Source organism: Culex quinquefasciatus, chromosome 2, assembly GCF_015732765.1.
Source record: "Culex quinquefasciatus strain JHB chromosome 2, VPISU_Cqui_1.0_pri_paternal, whole genome shotgun sequence".
NCBI lineage: Eukaryota > Metazoa > Arthropoda > Insecta > Diptera > Culicidae > Culex > Culex quinquefasciatus.
The window spans coordinates 78,591,742-78,607,206 of record NC_051862.1 but is presented as its reverse complement, the minus strand read 5'-3'; the positions used below and the strand labels follow the sequence as shown (position 1 = coordinate 78,607,206).

Here is a 15,465-nt window from a genome sequence, read left to right as displayed (position 1 = left end):
TTTTTGAGGCAGTGTTTTGCTTCTCAGGATAAAATAGTCTTGAAATGAAGTTTTTTGTTCAAAAAGTACTACTTTTACTAGTGAGACAGCAAGAAAATGTCCAAATAGAGGTCCTAAAAATAGCAGGGTCAAGAGAAAAGCTGCATTTGGCATGCTATTGACAAATTATCACAAAAGTGTTCCAAATTTGTGGGTGTTCCGAATATGTGGAATGACTGTATTGTAAATGTCGAAATTGAAACAGTTGTGAGTGTAGTTGATTTCTGATCCTTTTGAAAAAAAAAAAAATAAATCTAAAATTTTGGAATCAAGACAAACATTTCAAAAAGACATATGCTCAATAATAGGCCCTTTCAAAATGTTAGAGTTTATTTCAAACACATGTTTTCGAATCGATTAGAAAACTTTACAAATCATCGTGGTCGTGATATTTTAATGCACTATCGTGCTATCATACTATACTCCCTGAAAATTGCTGTAAGTGTGACAATTGGTCAAAGGGATTTTAGTCAGAACGCGTTCGACACAAGTGCATGCCCGATTGCTATAAATCTTTTAATAATAACTCGGGACTTTCAATAGCTATGAGAAAACGAAGTTCCAAGATACATATGTTGCTTTGAAGTGCTACTATTGATAGAAATTATAGGATTTTTAATGTTTGTCGATGTATGTGCGGGGACCGTGGTGTAGGGGTAAGCGTGATTGCCTCTCACCCAGTCGGCCTGGGTTCGATCCCAGCAGGTCCCGGTGGCAAATTTTGAGAAGAGATTTGTCTGATCACGCCTTCCGTCGGACGGGAAGTAAATGTTGTCCCCGGACTAACCTAAAAAAAAAACAAAAAAAAAAAGGTTAGGTCGTTAGCTCAGTCCAGGTGTAGGAGTCATCTCCCTGGGTCCTGTCCTGGTGGAGTCGCTGGTAGGCAGTTGGACTTACAATCCAAAGATCATCAGTTCGAATCCCGGGGTGGATGGAAGCTAAGGTGTAAAAAGAGGTTTGCAATTGCCTTCGGACACCTAGTTTCGAGTAGGAATCTCGCAATCAAGAACGCCAAGGCAATGCTGTAGAGCGAATAATTTGATTTTTGAATGTTTGTCGAATCACAATTACCGTTTTAGTCCTTTGTACAGATAAACAAACGGTAAAGGATTCATCCAAATCGGGCAGCTTGATATGACCCCCAAAATAAAGTTGGCAATACAATAAAAAAGGCCAATTAAGTTGCGTTTGATTTGATTTTTTATAGAATTGAGATGACTAAACCATCTTTATGTTTGAAATATACCTCTCGACGAAATAAATTACTGTTGTAACGCACATACAAATTAAACTCATTGATTAATTATTTGTATTAACCTTCAAAACGGGTACGCAAAAAAAAAGTAGATTTTCCAATAAATTCAGTCTGCAGCAGGACTGTGCTATTATCTCAGGTTGGATTTTAAAATCTTATCAACTAATGCGCAGAAAAAAGCGGGAAGCAAGGGATCACCGGTCCCGCAGATTTCGCTGATAAAACTCGATAACGAAAGCCAGCCCGAAACTGGCCACCGATAATTGTTCGCATTCTTCTAGGGAGGAGGGGGACTTGTTTATCCGAGTTTTTTCGGAAGGCGAAAAAAAAGGTTACATGCCGTAGCGTACGCGTTCGCAATCTAGATATTTCTTGCGCGATGTTCGCGTATAAATGAATTGCTTTATCGCTGGTGGCCAGTTACTCCAGAACATCCACTCGAACCAGCACAACAGCAGAACATAGATTGGGTGATTTTAGGTTTTTGATTGCGGAAATTTTTGAGGATTTTTTTTTGCCAGTGTGAAACAAAATGATCAGTGAGTAGTTTGGGCTGAGGTTAGGTTTTGGGGGTCGTGCTGAAAGTATGATTTCTTGCAGAGTACCTTGTTGCAGTGTGCATCCTTGGGGGGATGCAGTTGGTGAACGCCCAGACGAATCCCTGCGAAGGAAAGGCCAGTGGTTTTGTGGCTCATCCTGTGGACTGTACCCGGTACTTCTCATGTGTCAACAATGTCGCCTACGAACGTCAGTGTCCCACAGTGTATCCGATTTTCAGAGCTGATACGCAGATGTGTGACTCGGGAAATCCAGCAGAGTGTGTCACTTGTCCTCCGGTGGGCATCCAACGGTTCCCAATAACTGGATCTTGTACGCGATTCGTGCTATGCCTGAATGGAGCTCAACATTTCAGCGAATGTCAGAATGGGTTGGTGTTCGATGCTACCTTAAGCCAGTGTAACCTTCCGGAAAATGCTCCGGTATGCCTGGATGTGCAGTGTCCCACCGTGGATGATCCCACCAATCCGGTGTTTATCCGTCATCCCACAAACTGTGCGATCTACTTTATCTGCTTGGCTGGTAGTCCCATTGAACAGAATTGTCCAACGGGAACCGCATTCAACACAGTCACAAACGTTTGCGATAGGGAAACCAGTGTCACGTGCCCGGCATCTTGGGTAAATTTGCAATAAACTAAGCTATAAATGTTGTGGTATTCAACGAATCATCACTACTTAAAGATACAATCTAACGAAGCAATCCCATAGACCGTCCCATTTTAACCCCTTAATCCTTTCCTCTCCTTCCCAAGCTACCCAAGGCCAGTTCCCTTATCCTAGCTCCCGAAAAAACTGCGAAAGCCAACGATCGGTGCGCTGGTAGATCGGGCATTTCCTATCTCCCAGATCCGGACAATTGTTCGCGTTACTACATGTGCCTGAACGGCAAAGAATTTAATGCAGCGTGCAGCTCTGGCTTGATTTTCGACACCATAAGCTCAAAGTGTAGTAAACCGGAAGAGTCCACCTGCGTGCGTGACAATCCCTGCTCAAACGCCGTCGGCGTTGAGTACAAACCCCACCAGACCGACTGTAATGCGTACTACATGTGCATGGGCCAATCGTTGTTCAAGCTTACCTGCTCCCCTGGAAACAGCTTCGACGTAACCACCCGAAAGTGTCAATCCCAAGCGAGAGCCACCTGCTACGGGCAGACCCCCCAGAACAACCTTGTCTGCGTAGGCATTTCCGGAGTCGGTTCCGTACCCGATCCTAATGATTGCACCCGTTACTACTTGTGCATTAACGGCCAAGGACACGCCCAACAGTGTGTCCCCGGGCTGATCTTTGACGTCGTAACATCCCAGTGCAACCGTCCGGAGGTTTCCGTCTGCGTCAATGAAGTAGTTTCCCCTCCAACCGCTGCACCAGCCGTCCAGATCCCACCAGTAACGCCTCCACCCTACGTTCCGGCACCGATTCCTGCTCCGATGCCCGCTCCGATCCCGGCACCCGTCCCCGTTCCCTCGTATCCCGGCACACCGTACTGCACCCCCGGTCAAGAATACTATCGCTCGCATCCGGACTGCCGGAAGTTTTACTGGTGCGTCTATGGAACGTTGCACGAGAAGAACTGCCCGCCCAACCAGCATTGGAACCCGGAGCGCGAGTACTGTGACTACGTGTGGAACGCCAGGTGCTCGGCCTATTGATTTGTGAATCAACCCAAAACGTTAGAATTCCCTTCCCGTAATGAGCTTTGTTGGCATTGTCAATACGTGAATAAACTAGAATAGTGAAGCATCCCAAAGCCAAAACAGATTATGACTTAAACAATCCTAGAAATATCATTCAGTGCAAATTCAGTAGAAACGATACGCAGATCTGTACAATAAATATCCACGAAACAAGCTATTGAATCTACAATCAATAAATCAAGCAGTCCATTCTCGTTTCTGGTGCTAAATCTACGACATTAAAACACATAGCTGTGATTGAAATTCTACATTTCTAAAATTTGGATGTCAAAGCTGGAAATAGTTTTCAAACCACCGTGAAAAAATAATAATGAAGATTTTGATTTGACATTGGAATTGACCTCGTTTCGTAGACAAATTCGGAATTTGCACGGAAAGATAACAAAACAACCAAATTCGCAAGTGTCAGTTAGCGATGTCTTCATCAGTCACCGTGATTGGCATGATTGTCTATTAAACGTCATGTAATATGACAACTGATAAGCTATGGTTGGGGATGGTGACGAATCAAACCTTCATACAATTTTATTTGTTTTTTAACTTTGTTCCGTAAACTGGGACGAAACGGGACACATGGGGCGAATAGAGACAGCCTTGTTACTGCACAATATTTGGATACTTCTTAATAGTTTCGGATAAAACAGACACAGAACAACAAAAATAGTGCATCATTGTAGCTCACAAGTGCTCTAAAACTGCTGTCCCTATTCAGACCGCAGTCCCAATTTACCATAGTTTACGGTAGTATTTGCAGTTTCTTGACTTGTACTCGGTATGAATATTTTAATACGAAATTAGTTTTTAAAACACATTCAGTTGTTTGTTTTAAACTCATTTTGCTCATAAAGGATAAAATGAAAGCTTTGTTTCCTGATTTAAGGCCTCGGAATACTACTGGAAGTTTTACGTGACATATCGATGCCGGTGTTCGATACATTGATCGAATTTAATGGACCATGCTTATTCATGAAAATGAGCTCTCAGTATATTTTGCTGGAGACGCACGGTGCACCGTGGATTTAAATTGGGAAATGGAATTTCGTCCATATCTCGGAACGCTGCTTGTTTCCCAAGTCCAAACAAGTATTTTTTATGTGTAACCGTTGGACACAGTTCAGTGACATTTACTTTTCAATATATTTCCGTAAATAGAACATCACACGACACAAGCAGTAAAGGGTTATCCGTACTGCTGCAAACACGCAGATCCTGACAGCGCTAAGTCAGGACTGCACGCAAAGTGGGAGGGAAAGAAAATGGTGGGGTTTCCCACCCAAATGAGAAGGTAATGTTTATCTCAGCCGTTTTAGCGTTTGTTACAAGTGTCGGAATAAAGTGTGTAAAGTGCACATACGCAACTGCCTGTGTGAAAAAAAAAAACTGGGAAAACTAGCACACTGTATTACAAAAATATTTTTTTTTGCATATTAACATCAACTTATCTAATCAGTCAGTTTATTAGTTTTTTTTACACTTGGTTACACTACAAAAAAAATATTTGTCCACAATTAAGCAAAATCACCTTCACCAATCTGGTTCCGTTCCCGGATAACACTGCACTTCTGTCTTGAACAAACACCGTCCCACAAACATATCGAAATAGTGCAGAAAGGGACACTGCTGAATCCGTACCACCGAGTCCCGACAGTAGAAATAAAGCGAGCAGTCAAAATCGTGAACCCGGAAAGCCGTCCCAATCTGGGGACACTGCTGGTTTGGTAGCAGGACCGAAACCGAGCCGGAAGTTGACAAATCTGGTGTGACCGTGGTTGTCGTTGTCGGTGGTGATGAACCAGCCGTTGTACTCGTTGGACTGTCGTAACAGATGTAATCTTCATCGCACAGCTCGGTTTTTGGATTATAATTTTCATTCTCTCGACACTCCAGTAGCGTTGCGAATCCGTTTGAACAGAAATAAAACAGTTTGCACTTTAGTCCAGGTATGAAGGCCAGTCCTTCCGGAGGACAGTTCACGTTCCGTTCGGTTGTAGATCCAATGGAAGCTCCAGTTGTGGAGTAATAAGTGCAGCTTACTGATAGCACCAACAAAATAGTTTGCTTTATTTTGATTAACATTTTCTTGAATAATTTCCTTATAATGTGCGATAAGGTTGAAGGCCTAACTTTCTTTAAGCCGTTCCACGAGCAGTTTAGTGGTTTTATATTTTCTGCGTGTTTTTAACCCAACCGGTTGTTATCAAAAACAAGGTTCAAATACTCCAGAAATACCTCAATGATTGATTCGACGCGTTCCAGCCAAGTGATTTTTGCACTTAGAAGAATTGCATATTTGGACCTTGATCGATTATGTTAGAAATTGTCTGCGGTCAGCTCAAGAGTGTTCATTGGAAAGTGTTATGAATCAGCGTTGCAAAAATAAAGAAGCACGTTTAAATTAAATCGTAGATGGAATAAGTGAATTTCAAAAGTAAATCAACCTAACTTGCAATATGTGATTTTATTGATTATCTATACATCTATAAAAAATCCTGAACTTATCAAGAATATTTCAATATTGATTCCTCTCTCTCAAATATTACAAAATAGTGGTCCTACAGAATAAAAAAAAGGAATAAAAATCATATTATATTGGTCTGCATTTTCAGAACACAAAGCAAAAAAAGTAACATATTATCCAAGAACTTCACAAGCGAACATTTGCTTCATTGGTTAGGGGGAAGCAGCTAACCAAGATTCGCCTATCAATATGCAATATCAGTTTTGTTGATTCGAACAGTTTTATTTGCTGAACAAACTTTAAATTGATAACAACCGTGACCATATAGATTTTTAACGAAGCAAAATGTTTCGTTTTTCTTTAAACTCAATTGTTGAAATTTTAAAGATTTAGTTTGCCATTTTGATAAGTGAGCACTTTCAGCTCAAATCAGGATTTTTTCTGGTACTTTTGTACCCGACCCTCTCCGATTTCAATGAAACTTTATAGACATGTTATCCTAGGCCTAAATAAGCAATTTTTATGTATATGGAGCTGATAGCACTCGAAAATAACATTTTAGAAGGGCGTAAGTTATTCAAAGATTTTTGTATTTTGCAATTTAAAAATTACTGTATCTCGAAGCCGTTGCATCCTATTAAAATGAAGTCAAAGACAAACTTATAGGAAATTGGACTGGCAATCTGGAAAAAATACACGGAAACAAAAATATATGCCCCTTCTATAAGAAGTTTTATTTACTTTAATGTTTAAAAGTTAAATTTTAAGGTAATGTCACGATTTTATTTTCGTTCAAAATTTTTAAGGAAATAGCCTAAGATGCGACAAAAAGACTGACGAAAAATGCAGGGTGGTATGTATCTCCTTAAAAATGGTCTTAACGACAAAATTTTAAAAAAACCGATAGTGGGAATCGATTCCCCAGACAATTTTACATAAAAGTTTCCATATTGTCCTAAGTCCAATCCATAGGAAGATACAGCGATTTTAAAAATAAAAATGTTGAAAAAATAGGTTTTTGGTGGTTTTTGCAATTTCTATATGCCAGACTTGATTTATAAGTATCGTGAATATTTTTACCAGAAAGTTTGTCCAATTTCCCATAAGTTTGCCTCTGACATTTTTTTTTTTAATTTGACTCGTTTAAATATTTACGTAAGCTTATTTACTATCCAGGTTTCTTTCTTTCACACTGAAAAAAATATTCTATTTTCAGTTATGAGCAACGTAATCAAACTTATATCTGTAAGCCCATACATACAATCGAAAAGCTTTTAACGGCAAACTTATGGGAAATTGGACGAGCTTTTTGGTTAAAATATTTACGAGACTGAAAAATCTAGTCTGTCATATAGAAATTGCAAAAAACCACCAAAAAACCTATTTTTTCAACAATTTTATTTTTAAAACCACTGTATCTTCCCATAGATTGGACTTGGGACAGTGATAAATATTGAAACTTTTATGTAAAATTGTCTGGGGAATCGATTCCCACTATCGGTTTTTAAAAATTTGGACGTTTAGACCACTTTTCAAAAAAAAACAGCTTTAGTAAATAATTTTTGAATTTTTTTAGGAGATACATACCATCCTGCATTTTTCGTCAGTCTTTTTGTCGCATCTTAGGCTATTTCCTCAAAAATTTTGAACAAAAAAAATTGTGATATACTCCTTGAAATTAAACTTTTTAACTTAAAAATTAAAAAAATCTCATAGAAGTGGCATATATTTTTGTTTCAGTGTATTTTTTCCAGATTGCCAGTCCAATTTCCTGTAAGTTTGTCTTTGACCACATTTTGATACGATGCAACGGCTTCGAGATACAGTAATTTTTAAATTGCAAAATACAAAAATATTTAAATAACTTACGCCCTTCTCAAATGTTATTTTCGAGTACTATCGGCTCCATGTGCATAAAAATTGCTTATTTAGGCCTAGGATAACATGTCTATAAAGTTTCATTGAAATCGGAGAGGGTCGGGTACAAAAGTACCAGAAAAATCCTAATTTGAGCTGGAATTGCTCATGTGTTGATTTCACATGTACTCATTTTTTTCTGCACATTCTCAATTCGAAGGGAAAGGGAAATGTTGACGTTTTCCAAATTATAAATTTAGGACTGAATAGACTCTAAGAACAGTTTGTTTGAAATAAATATGAGAATTTCAATTACTTCAGAAATTTCTTTTTATATTTTTTTAAGCTCGTTGAAGTCAACTGTTTACAACTGGTGCTGTAGAATGGATTTCGTTGAGAAAATGTTAAAACATTGTTTTAAATTACATGAGGGATTTGAGTATATATCAACCAAATGTTACAGGCAAAATCTTGATTGATAGTATCGTTTTTGAGAAACAGATTGAACTTATCAAATGTTTTCGAAGTATTTTGCTTAATGAAATGATTAAAATTGGGATTTCAAGGTATTTTCAGAAAATAGACAAAAATCAGAATTACAAAGAACCATCAATTTCAAATAACAACAGTTTTATACACTACAATTATTGGTGATCGTAATGAAAACCCATTAAAAATTAAAAATAATTTGAATACATAGAATTGTTTACAAAATGTGTTTGTTTAAATAAAGTTTTAAAATCGTTGCTTTTAGTATAGTAAATAGTAAAAACTTGTAACGGAACTGCACCAATTGTAACTGATTTATGACATCGAAAGTTATTAAATGAATGTTTGATTTAGTTATTCAACGTAATTATTTTTTGAAACCTCATGTCTAATTTTGAACTTTTGTTAATTTGACCTTCTGTTTTCAAAAGTTGTGGTACTCATCTAATGAGGGTATGAGCTCTCATGTAATAAAAATAGGATGTTACTACTGCAAAATAAAACGAATCAGGCAGTTATTTCAATTTATGTTAGGATTGATTCTTAAAAATCCTAAGAGTTGGCTTTAAAATGTGATAGAAAACTGATCTCGTTAAGATTTTACCAAAATATTTTTATTTTTTGACTTATTTGTTTTAAATTTTGACGTTGTTAATTGTTCAAACAATTCAATTAACATTCAGCTCGTCCCCGGAAAACATGTCGCTTGATTCCTCCGAACACAACGTCCCGTAAACATATCAAACTGATCGAATCCACACGACTGCAGACGCTCTACCCCGTCTCGACAGTAGTAGTACAGGGAGCAGTCCTGTTCGTGCATCCGAAAGGCCGTTCCCCGCTCTGGACAGGGCTGAGCCGGCGTCAAAACTCGAACGTTTTCCGAGATGGCCGACTCCTGGCACTGGTAGTTCTCCTCACACGATCCACCATACGGCTCGAGCTGCACCGGATTGTAGCTCCATCCTGGGCCACATTCCAAGATCACGGGATCATCAGCTCCACAGAAGTAGAACCGATTGCACGATCCCATGCCCGCTGTAAATGCTCCTTCCGGGCATTGGAAGCCGTTACAATCGTAGCTAGTGGTACATGTGCCGTAGTATGGATCGAAGTTTGTTCCATCGGGGCACTTTTTTTGCTCTGGGGTTCCATTGAGACACAGGACGAACTCGTTGCACACCGTTGAAGCTACCATCAGTGAACCGCTCGGTGGACAAACCGCCATTGTTTCTTCACCACAGTGGAAGAATGGGTCACAAAATCCAGTCTCTGGGGCGGGATTGAAGTTCATGTTGCTCGTGCATCTCACAGGAATTCGTGCTGCATCTTGTCTCGCGTCAGCTTTACACTGTATAAAGAAATCTTGGCCGCAGCTTTCCCCTGGTACAGCTTCTATGGAGCCCGAGGCGCAGTCTAGAATCGTTTCCAACATTCGCCATCCGTTACTGTTTCCTGGCAGAGTATTGGTGACGTTTAGTGAGACTTCATTGAGCTGATGTAGGGTTGCGGCTTGTATTCCCAAATATAAGCACATAGAGACAAATCCTTTTAAAAGAGTTGGATGAGCAACTAGTCTGATTTGTATGTTGAAAGTTCTTACCAAAGAGTTGCCAGTCCATGGCGCGATTTTTTCAGCAGGTCAGTTCAGTGAAGACTAATGACACAAAGCTTATGCTTGTTTTACTCTTCCTACGTTTGCTTATCTCGGTATCAAGTCTGGCTTGAAATGATTAGCAAAATGTGATTGATTACAAAATAATTTGTTAGTTTGTAGGGTTCATGGTCCGTAAAACAGTTTAAAATGAAAAGTTTTTTTAAATCTGTCAGATTTACATTAATGCGTCAGAATGAATTGAAAGTTACATACAGTATAATTTTAATATAATAAATATGATAGTTGAATTTATAGTATTTCGGTAAATTGCCCAATAAATTTGTATCAATACGAAAAATCAGAATCAAATTATTCGCTCTACAGCATTGCCTTGGCGTTATCGCTGCGAGTTTCCCACTCGAAGGCAATTGAGGCAATTGCAAACCTCTTTTTACATTTTAGCTTCCATCCACCCCGGGATTTAAACTGACGACCTTTGGATCGTTAGTCCAACTGCCTGCCAGCGACTCCACCGAGACAGGCAGGGAGACGACTCTTACACCTGGACTGAGCCGGGGCCAACATTTACTATGTTGTTTGTTGTTTGTTGTTTGTTGTTTGTTGTTTGTTGTTTGTTGTTTGTTGTTTGTTGTTTGTTGTTTGTTGTTTGTTGTTTGTTTATATAAACAAATTTTCAATATAAATAAATATACCGTCATCAGGGGTGACATTGGGTCTGAAGGTGTGAGATTGGGTCATACAAATTTCAGCATTTTGGTATGACTCAATCTCACCCCCAGACTAAATGTCACCCCTTATGGCGGTAAACTAATTTTATGATTATCAAAATTTGAAAACAAAATGTAAAGCAAAATGCTTAAACATCATTATAACAGAATATCATCAAATCAAAAACCATGAAATAAATTTTGCAATGGTCTTACTAGTCCTAGATACTAGATTGAATAATTTCCCGGGTTCAGAATCTCGTTTTCAGAATTTTATTTACCTTTATCAAACTTTTATTTTTTGTTGTATGTATATATTAGGGTGTTTCACCCAAACAAAAAAGTTCTCAGAATCAGGCAAACCGAAGTTCCTCTTGTAGAGGATACCCATAGGGACTCTCATGCCAAATACCAGCCCATTTGGGGCGTCGTAATTTTCAGTTAGCCGTCATAGCATACTAAGGACAATGTGTACATTTGAAGGGTGAATCGTTGGTTTTGGAGACACCGGACTTCGATCCAATGCGCACCTTGGGGACAGAATGGACAAACCTAATTCCTTCTGGAATTTGTTCATTGGACCATCCCCTACACACCTGTCTTTATTCCGAGTGAATTCATGTTGTCCCCAGACCTATAGGAACGATTGAACGAAAAGCATTAAAATCCCATAGTAGTTTACATGTAAACTTTAAACCGCTGGGGACAGGCCAATTCTCAACCAAATGGGCTGATATTTGGCATGAGAGTCCCTATGGGTATCCTCTACAAGAGGAACTTCGGTTTGCCTGATTCTGAGAACTTTTTTGTTTGGATGAAACACCCTAGTATATATCAATTGACTAATTTAGGAGATTTTAAACATCTTTGTAGGATTTTAATACTACCGAATGTTAGAGAAAAAAATGGTATCATACATAAAACAATTAGTCGCAAATTAACAAAATATGATTACGTCCAGCACGCTACATTAAACACACACGTCTTCTTCTCAACGTCATACCCGTGGTACGGCGAGCATCCTTGAACCCGTGCAAAACCGTCCCGACAGTAGATGAACCTTCGACAGCCATCCGGATGGGGCAGAAAATCGATTCCGTCTTCTGGACAACCGTACACGTTGTGCTCCTAAAATGACACCATCAATCAAGAAATTTGAACAAAACTTTTAAAGAACACTCATTTTTCTTACAGGACACGTCACTTTCGTCGGATCGTCACAATCGTTGCTGAGTTTGTTCCACTGCAGTCCAGCTGGGCACTTTCGGAGAATTTCCCTTCCATGGAAGCACAGAATGTACGCAGCGCAATCATCCGCCACCGGCAAGAACACCGGTTCTTCCGGATCCTCCTCGGGGCACCGTTTCCGATCCGGTTGTTCCGTTGTAGGCAGGACCGTCGTTGGCCCCTCCGCTGGTGGTGTCTGGGTAGGTGCTTCGGTTTCAAAGCCAGGCGGAAGTGGAACATCACCACAGTTGACATTCGCCGGAATGTCACAGCCCGCAGGATCGGGATTGAACAGCAGTCCATCCGGGCACATGCCTTCGTTTTCGTCGATCATACCTCCCTCGCAAATGAAGAACATGTTGCACTGAAAGGGATTCCGGACCTGGGTTCCATCTGGTTTGTCTTGGCAAATTTCGGGGTTGAAATCTTCTCCGTGCGATATCGAAAGCGACAGAAGTGATATCACAAGCAGGTGGAAGGTTTTGGGACACATGTTGTCTAGGTATACCTAACGATAGTCGAACGAGTACTAAACAAAACGACGCGCCGAATGACGTTATAAATGGGCTTTCCCATGCGATCGTTGATTGCTTGTTTATCGGCAATGTTTTCTGGATGTTCTACTTTGCTTTGCCTCGACACGCCAAAGCGATATCTTTTTTTGGGTGATCTAATGGAGGTGAGTCAATAGTAGGATGCAGAAATTGGTGTGCACTTTTAGGGTATTTGGAGCATTGATAAGCAAAATTTCATGGAATATCATGTAAACCACTTAGGTTATTTATGCCATAAGAATGAAACATCAGAAAAAAAGGTGCAGGTGGTTATTAGCCCGGGTCAAAAAGATTAAAGTTGCTCAAATCAAAAATTATATGAGATTGCCCGAAAGAGTACTCAAAATGGTGGCTCAGGCCAAAATTTCAGCCCATTTGGTTGAAAACTGGCTTGCCTTGAGCAGGAACAAGTTTAAATGGGAATTAACCCGTAAAACTGGAGCATTTATGTAAATTGCTCTGTACAAATCAGCCGTTAACAAATCGTCGCCATCGTGCTAACTTGTCGTACGTGCATTTTGGGCCAAATTGAGTTAAGAACGCCATTTTGTGCAGCTCACAATGCCTCACATTTTGACCTTCACAGATCCCCAAAATTCGATTTCAATCCTGAGATATTCAACAAAAACCGAAAAAACTCCGTGCATTTTTGTCACTTTACATATAAAAGTAGTTTCAATCTTGTCGTGCTATCTTGTCACTCCATGAAAATTGATGTAAGTGCGACAAAAGGCCAAAGGGATTTCAGGCCAGAAAAGTCAGGATGCGTTTGTCGCACGTACAAGCTAGACTACCGTAAACATTTGTAATTATAACTCGGGACTCCAGCAACCAACTTCAACCAAACTTTGGGACAATGCACAGAATGGTGAGCCAAACAAAACGTGTTTGTTATTGTTTACATTGCGTGCTCTCGTTTTTGAATATTCAAGGTCAAACATTAAAACGCGTTTTTCTCGGAACGTCAAAATGGCGGGTGCGACATGATAGCACGACGACGTCGAAATGACGACTTTTGCATACCATGGGGTCCTAGGGGATGGTCTGGGGAACAATTCCTCCGAAGAGTGCAAGACGATCCGAGGCCCCAGGTCTTGCCTTGAGCCGGATTCATTCCGGCGTCGCAGAAATTCTCATGGTCCCAGCAAAATGTATAGGGAAAAATCAAAGCACACTAAGAAGGCTGCCTCGATCAGAGGACGCCACATGGCAATCAGCCACCACGTGGCAGGAGGGTATAATCAATTTTTGCTTTTAAAGTAGTTTTGTTATTCCTAGAACACTTTATTCAGCCATCTATTTGATCAAAAAAACATTAAAAACGCAAAATGTAATTTTGAACCCGAATTTGAAGTAATTTTCCTGCCACGTGGTGGCTGATTGCCATGTGGTGTCCTCTGATCGAGGCAGCCTTCTTAGTGTGCTTTGATTTTTCCCTATACATTTTGCTGGGACCATGAGAATTTCTGTGACGCCGGAATGAATCCGGCTCAAGGCAAGACCTGGGGCCTCGGATCGTCTTGCACCCTTCGGAGGAATTGTTCCCCAGACCATCCCCTAGGACCCCATGGTATGCAAAAGTCGTCATTTGTTAACGGCTGATTTGTACAGAGCAATTTACCTAAATGCTCCAGTTTTACGGGTTAATTCTCATTTAAACTTGTTCCTGCTCAAGGCAAGCCAGTTTTCAACCAAATGGGCTGAAATTTTGGCCTGAGCCACCATTTTGAGTTCTCTTTCGGGCAATCTCATATAATTTTTGATTTGAGCAACTTTAATTTTTTTGACCCGGGCTAGTGGTTATGCTCTACATGACCAATATGACAAAGAACTTTGTACAAAACTCAAAAAAAAATTCTATTTTATTTTATATTTTTAAAACATTGCCTATGTATTTAATCCTAAATAATTTATTCCTATAAAATGTTTTCAATCTTTGGCACCTATGTGGAAATAAATTGCCAAAACACGAAAATATTTCCAAAACAAGTATGGTTCGGAAAATGTCCCCCGGAAGAACCTCCCAGAAGGAACCGGCCACTCTAGGTTATGACCACCACAATCAAAATGGTAATTTTCATGTCCAGTATCAAAAACCATGAATTTTGATACCCATATTGCCCCAAGTCGTATGGTTCGATTAATGTCCCCCCGGTAGAACCTTCCCGAGGGCACTGGCCACTCCGGGTGTGGCCAATCCGGTCGAAATGGCCATTTTCATTACCAGTTTAAAAAACCATGAATTTTTATACCCATATTGCCCCAAGTCGTATGGTTCGATTAATGTCCCCCCGGTAGAACCTTCCCGAGGGAACTGGCCACTCCGGGTGTGGCCTATTCGGTCCGGGTGTGGCCAATCCGGTCAAAATGACCATTTTCATTACCAGTTTCAAAAACCATGAATTTTGATACCCATATTGCCCCAAGTCGTATGGTTCGATTAATGTCCCCCCGGTAGAACCTTCCCGAAGGCACTGGCCACCCCGGGTGTGGTCAATCCGGTCAAAATGGCCATTTTCATTACCAGTTTCAAAAACCATGAATTTTTATACCCATATTGCCCCAAGTCGTATGGTTCGATTAATGTCCCCCCGATAGAACCTTCCCGAGGGCACTGGCCACTCCGGTCAAAATGGCCATTTTCATTACCAGTTTCAAAAACCATGAATTTTGATACCCATATTGCCCCAAATCGTATGGTTCGATTAATGTCCTCACGGTAGAACCTTCCCGCGGGCACTGGGCACTCCGGGTGTGGCCAATCCGGTCAAAATGCCATTTTCATTACCAGTTTCAAAAACCATGAATTTTGATACCCATATTTCCCCAAGTCGTATGGTTCGATTAGTGTCCCCCCGGTAGAACCTTCCCCAGGGCACTGGCCACTCCGGGTGTGGCCAATATCCTATAAATGTGGCCCCAACCCCATTGCCCCAAATCATTCTGGTTTTCATGTGACCGTCCTTACAATCTTCATAAGAACAGAATTCCTCCCAATTTAGTG

General features: G+C 40.3%; 3 protein-coding genes across 3 annotated transcripts in view; 1 reads left to right on the top strand and 2 right to left on the bottom strand.

The window, feature by feature from the left end:
• The first annotated feature begins 1,650 nt into the window (after nucleotides 1–1,650).
• LOC6035450 overlaps nucleotides 1,651–15,465 on the top strand; it is a 47,419-nt gene continuing 33,604 nt past the window's right edge. Inside the window, exons 1-3 of the mRNA XM_038250447.1 lie at nucleotides 1,651–1,833; nucleotides 1,895–2,472; nucleotides 2,607–3,502. Coding sequence (XP_038106375.1) covers nucleotides 1,827–1,833; nucleotides 1,895–2,472; nucleotides 2,607–3,502 — 1,481 coding nt within the window. The 5' untranslated portion in view covers nucleotides 1,651–1,826. The remainder of the gene's footprint in view (nucleotides 1,834–1,894; nucleotides 2,473–2,606; nucleotides 3,503–15,465) is intronic.
• LOC119766520 (protein obstructor-E-like) lies at nucleotides 8,987–10,037 on the bottom strand. The gene is made up of 2 exons (XM_038251117.1): nucleotides 9,959–10,037; nucleotides 8,987–9,903 (listed from the first exon to the last, which is right to left on the bottom strand). The coding sequence occupies exons 1-2, from the start codon at nucleotides 9,975–9,977 to the stop codon at nucleotides 9,035–9,037; spliced, it is 888 nt and encodes a 295-aa protein (XP_038107045.1). The 5' UTR covers nucleotides 9,978–10,037; the 3' UTR covers nucleotides 8,987–9,034.
• Nucleotides 11,500–12,459, bottom strand: LOC6035458 (peritrophin-1). Its single transcript, XM_001845592.2, has 2 exons — nucleotides 11,873–12,459; nucleotides 11,500–11,808 (listed from the first exon to the last, which is right to left on the bottom strand). The coding sequence occupies exons 1-2, from the start codon at nucleotides 12,398–12,400 to the stop codon at nucleotides 11,632–11,634; spliced, it is 705 nt and encodes a 234-aa protein (XP_001845644.2). The 5' UTR covers nucleotides 12,401–12,459; the 3' UTR covers nucleotides 11,500–11,631.

Bases quoted from the DNA above. Each gene is read 5' to 3' on its own strand.
- LOC6035458 (XM_001845592.2), bottom strand. From the start codon at position 12,400: ATGTGTCCCAAAACCTTCCACCTGCTTGTGATATCACTTCTGTCGCTT. The intron at 11,809-11,872 runs GTAAGAAAAATG...GTGTCATTTTAG, and splicing joins CGACGAAAGTGACGTGTCCT to GAGCACAACGTGTACGGTTG.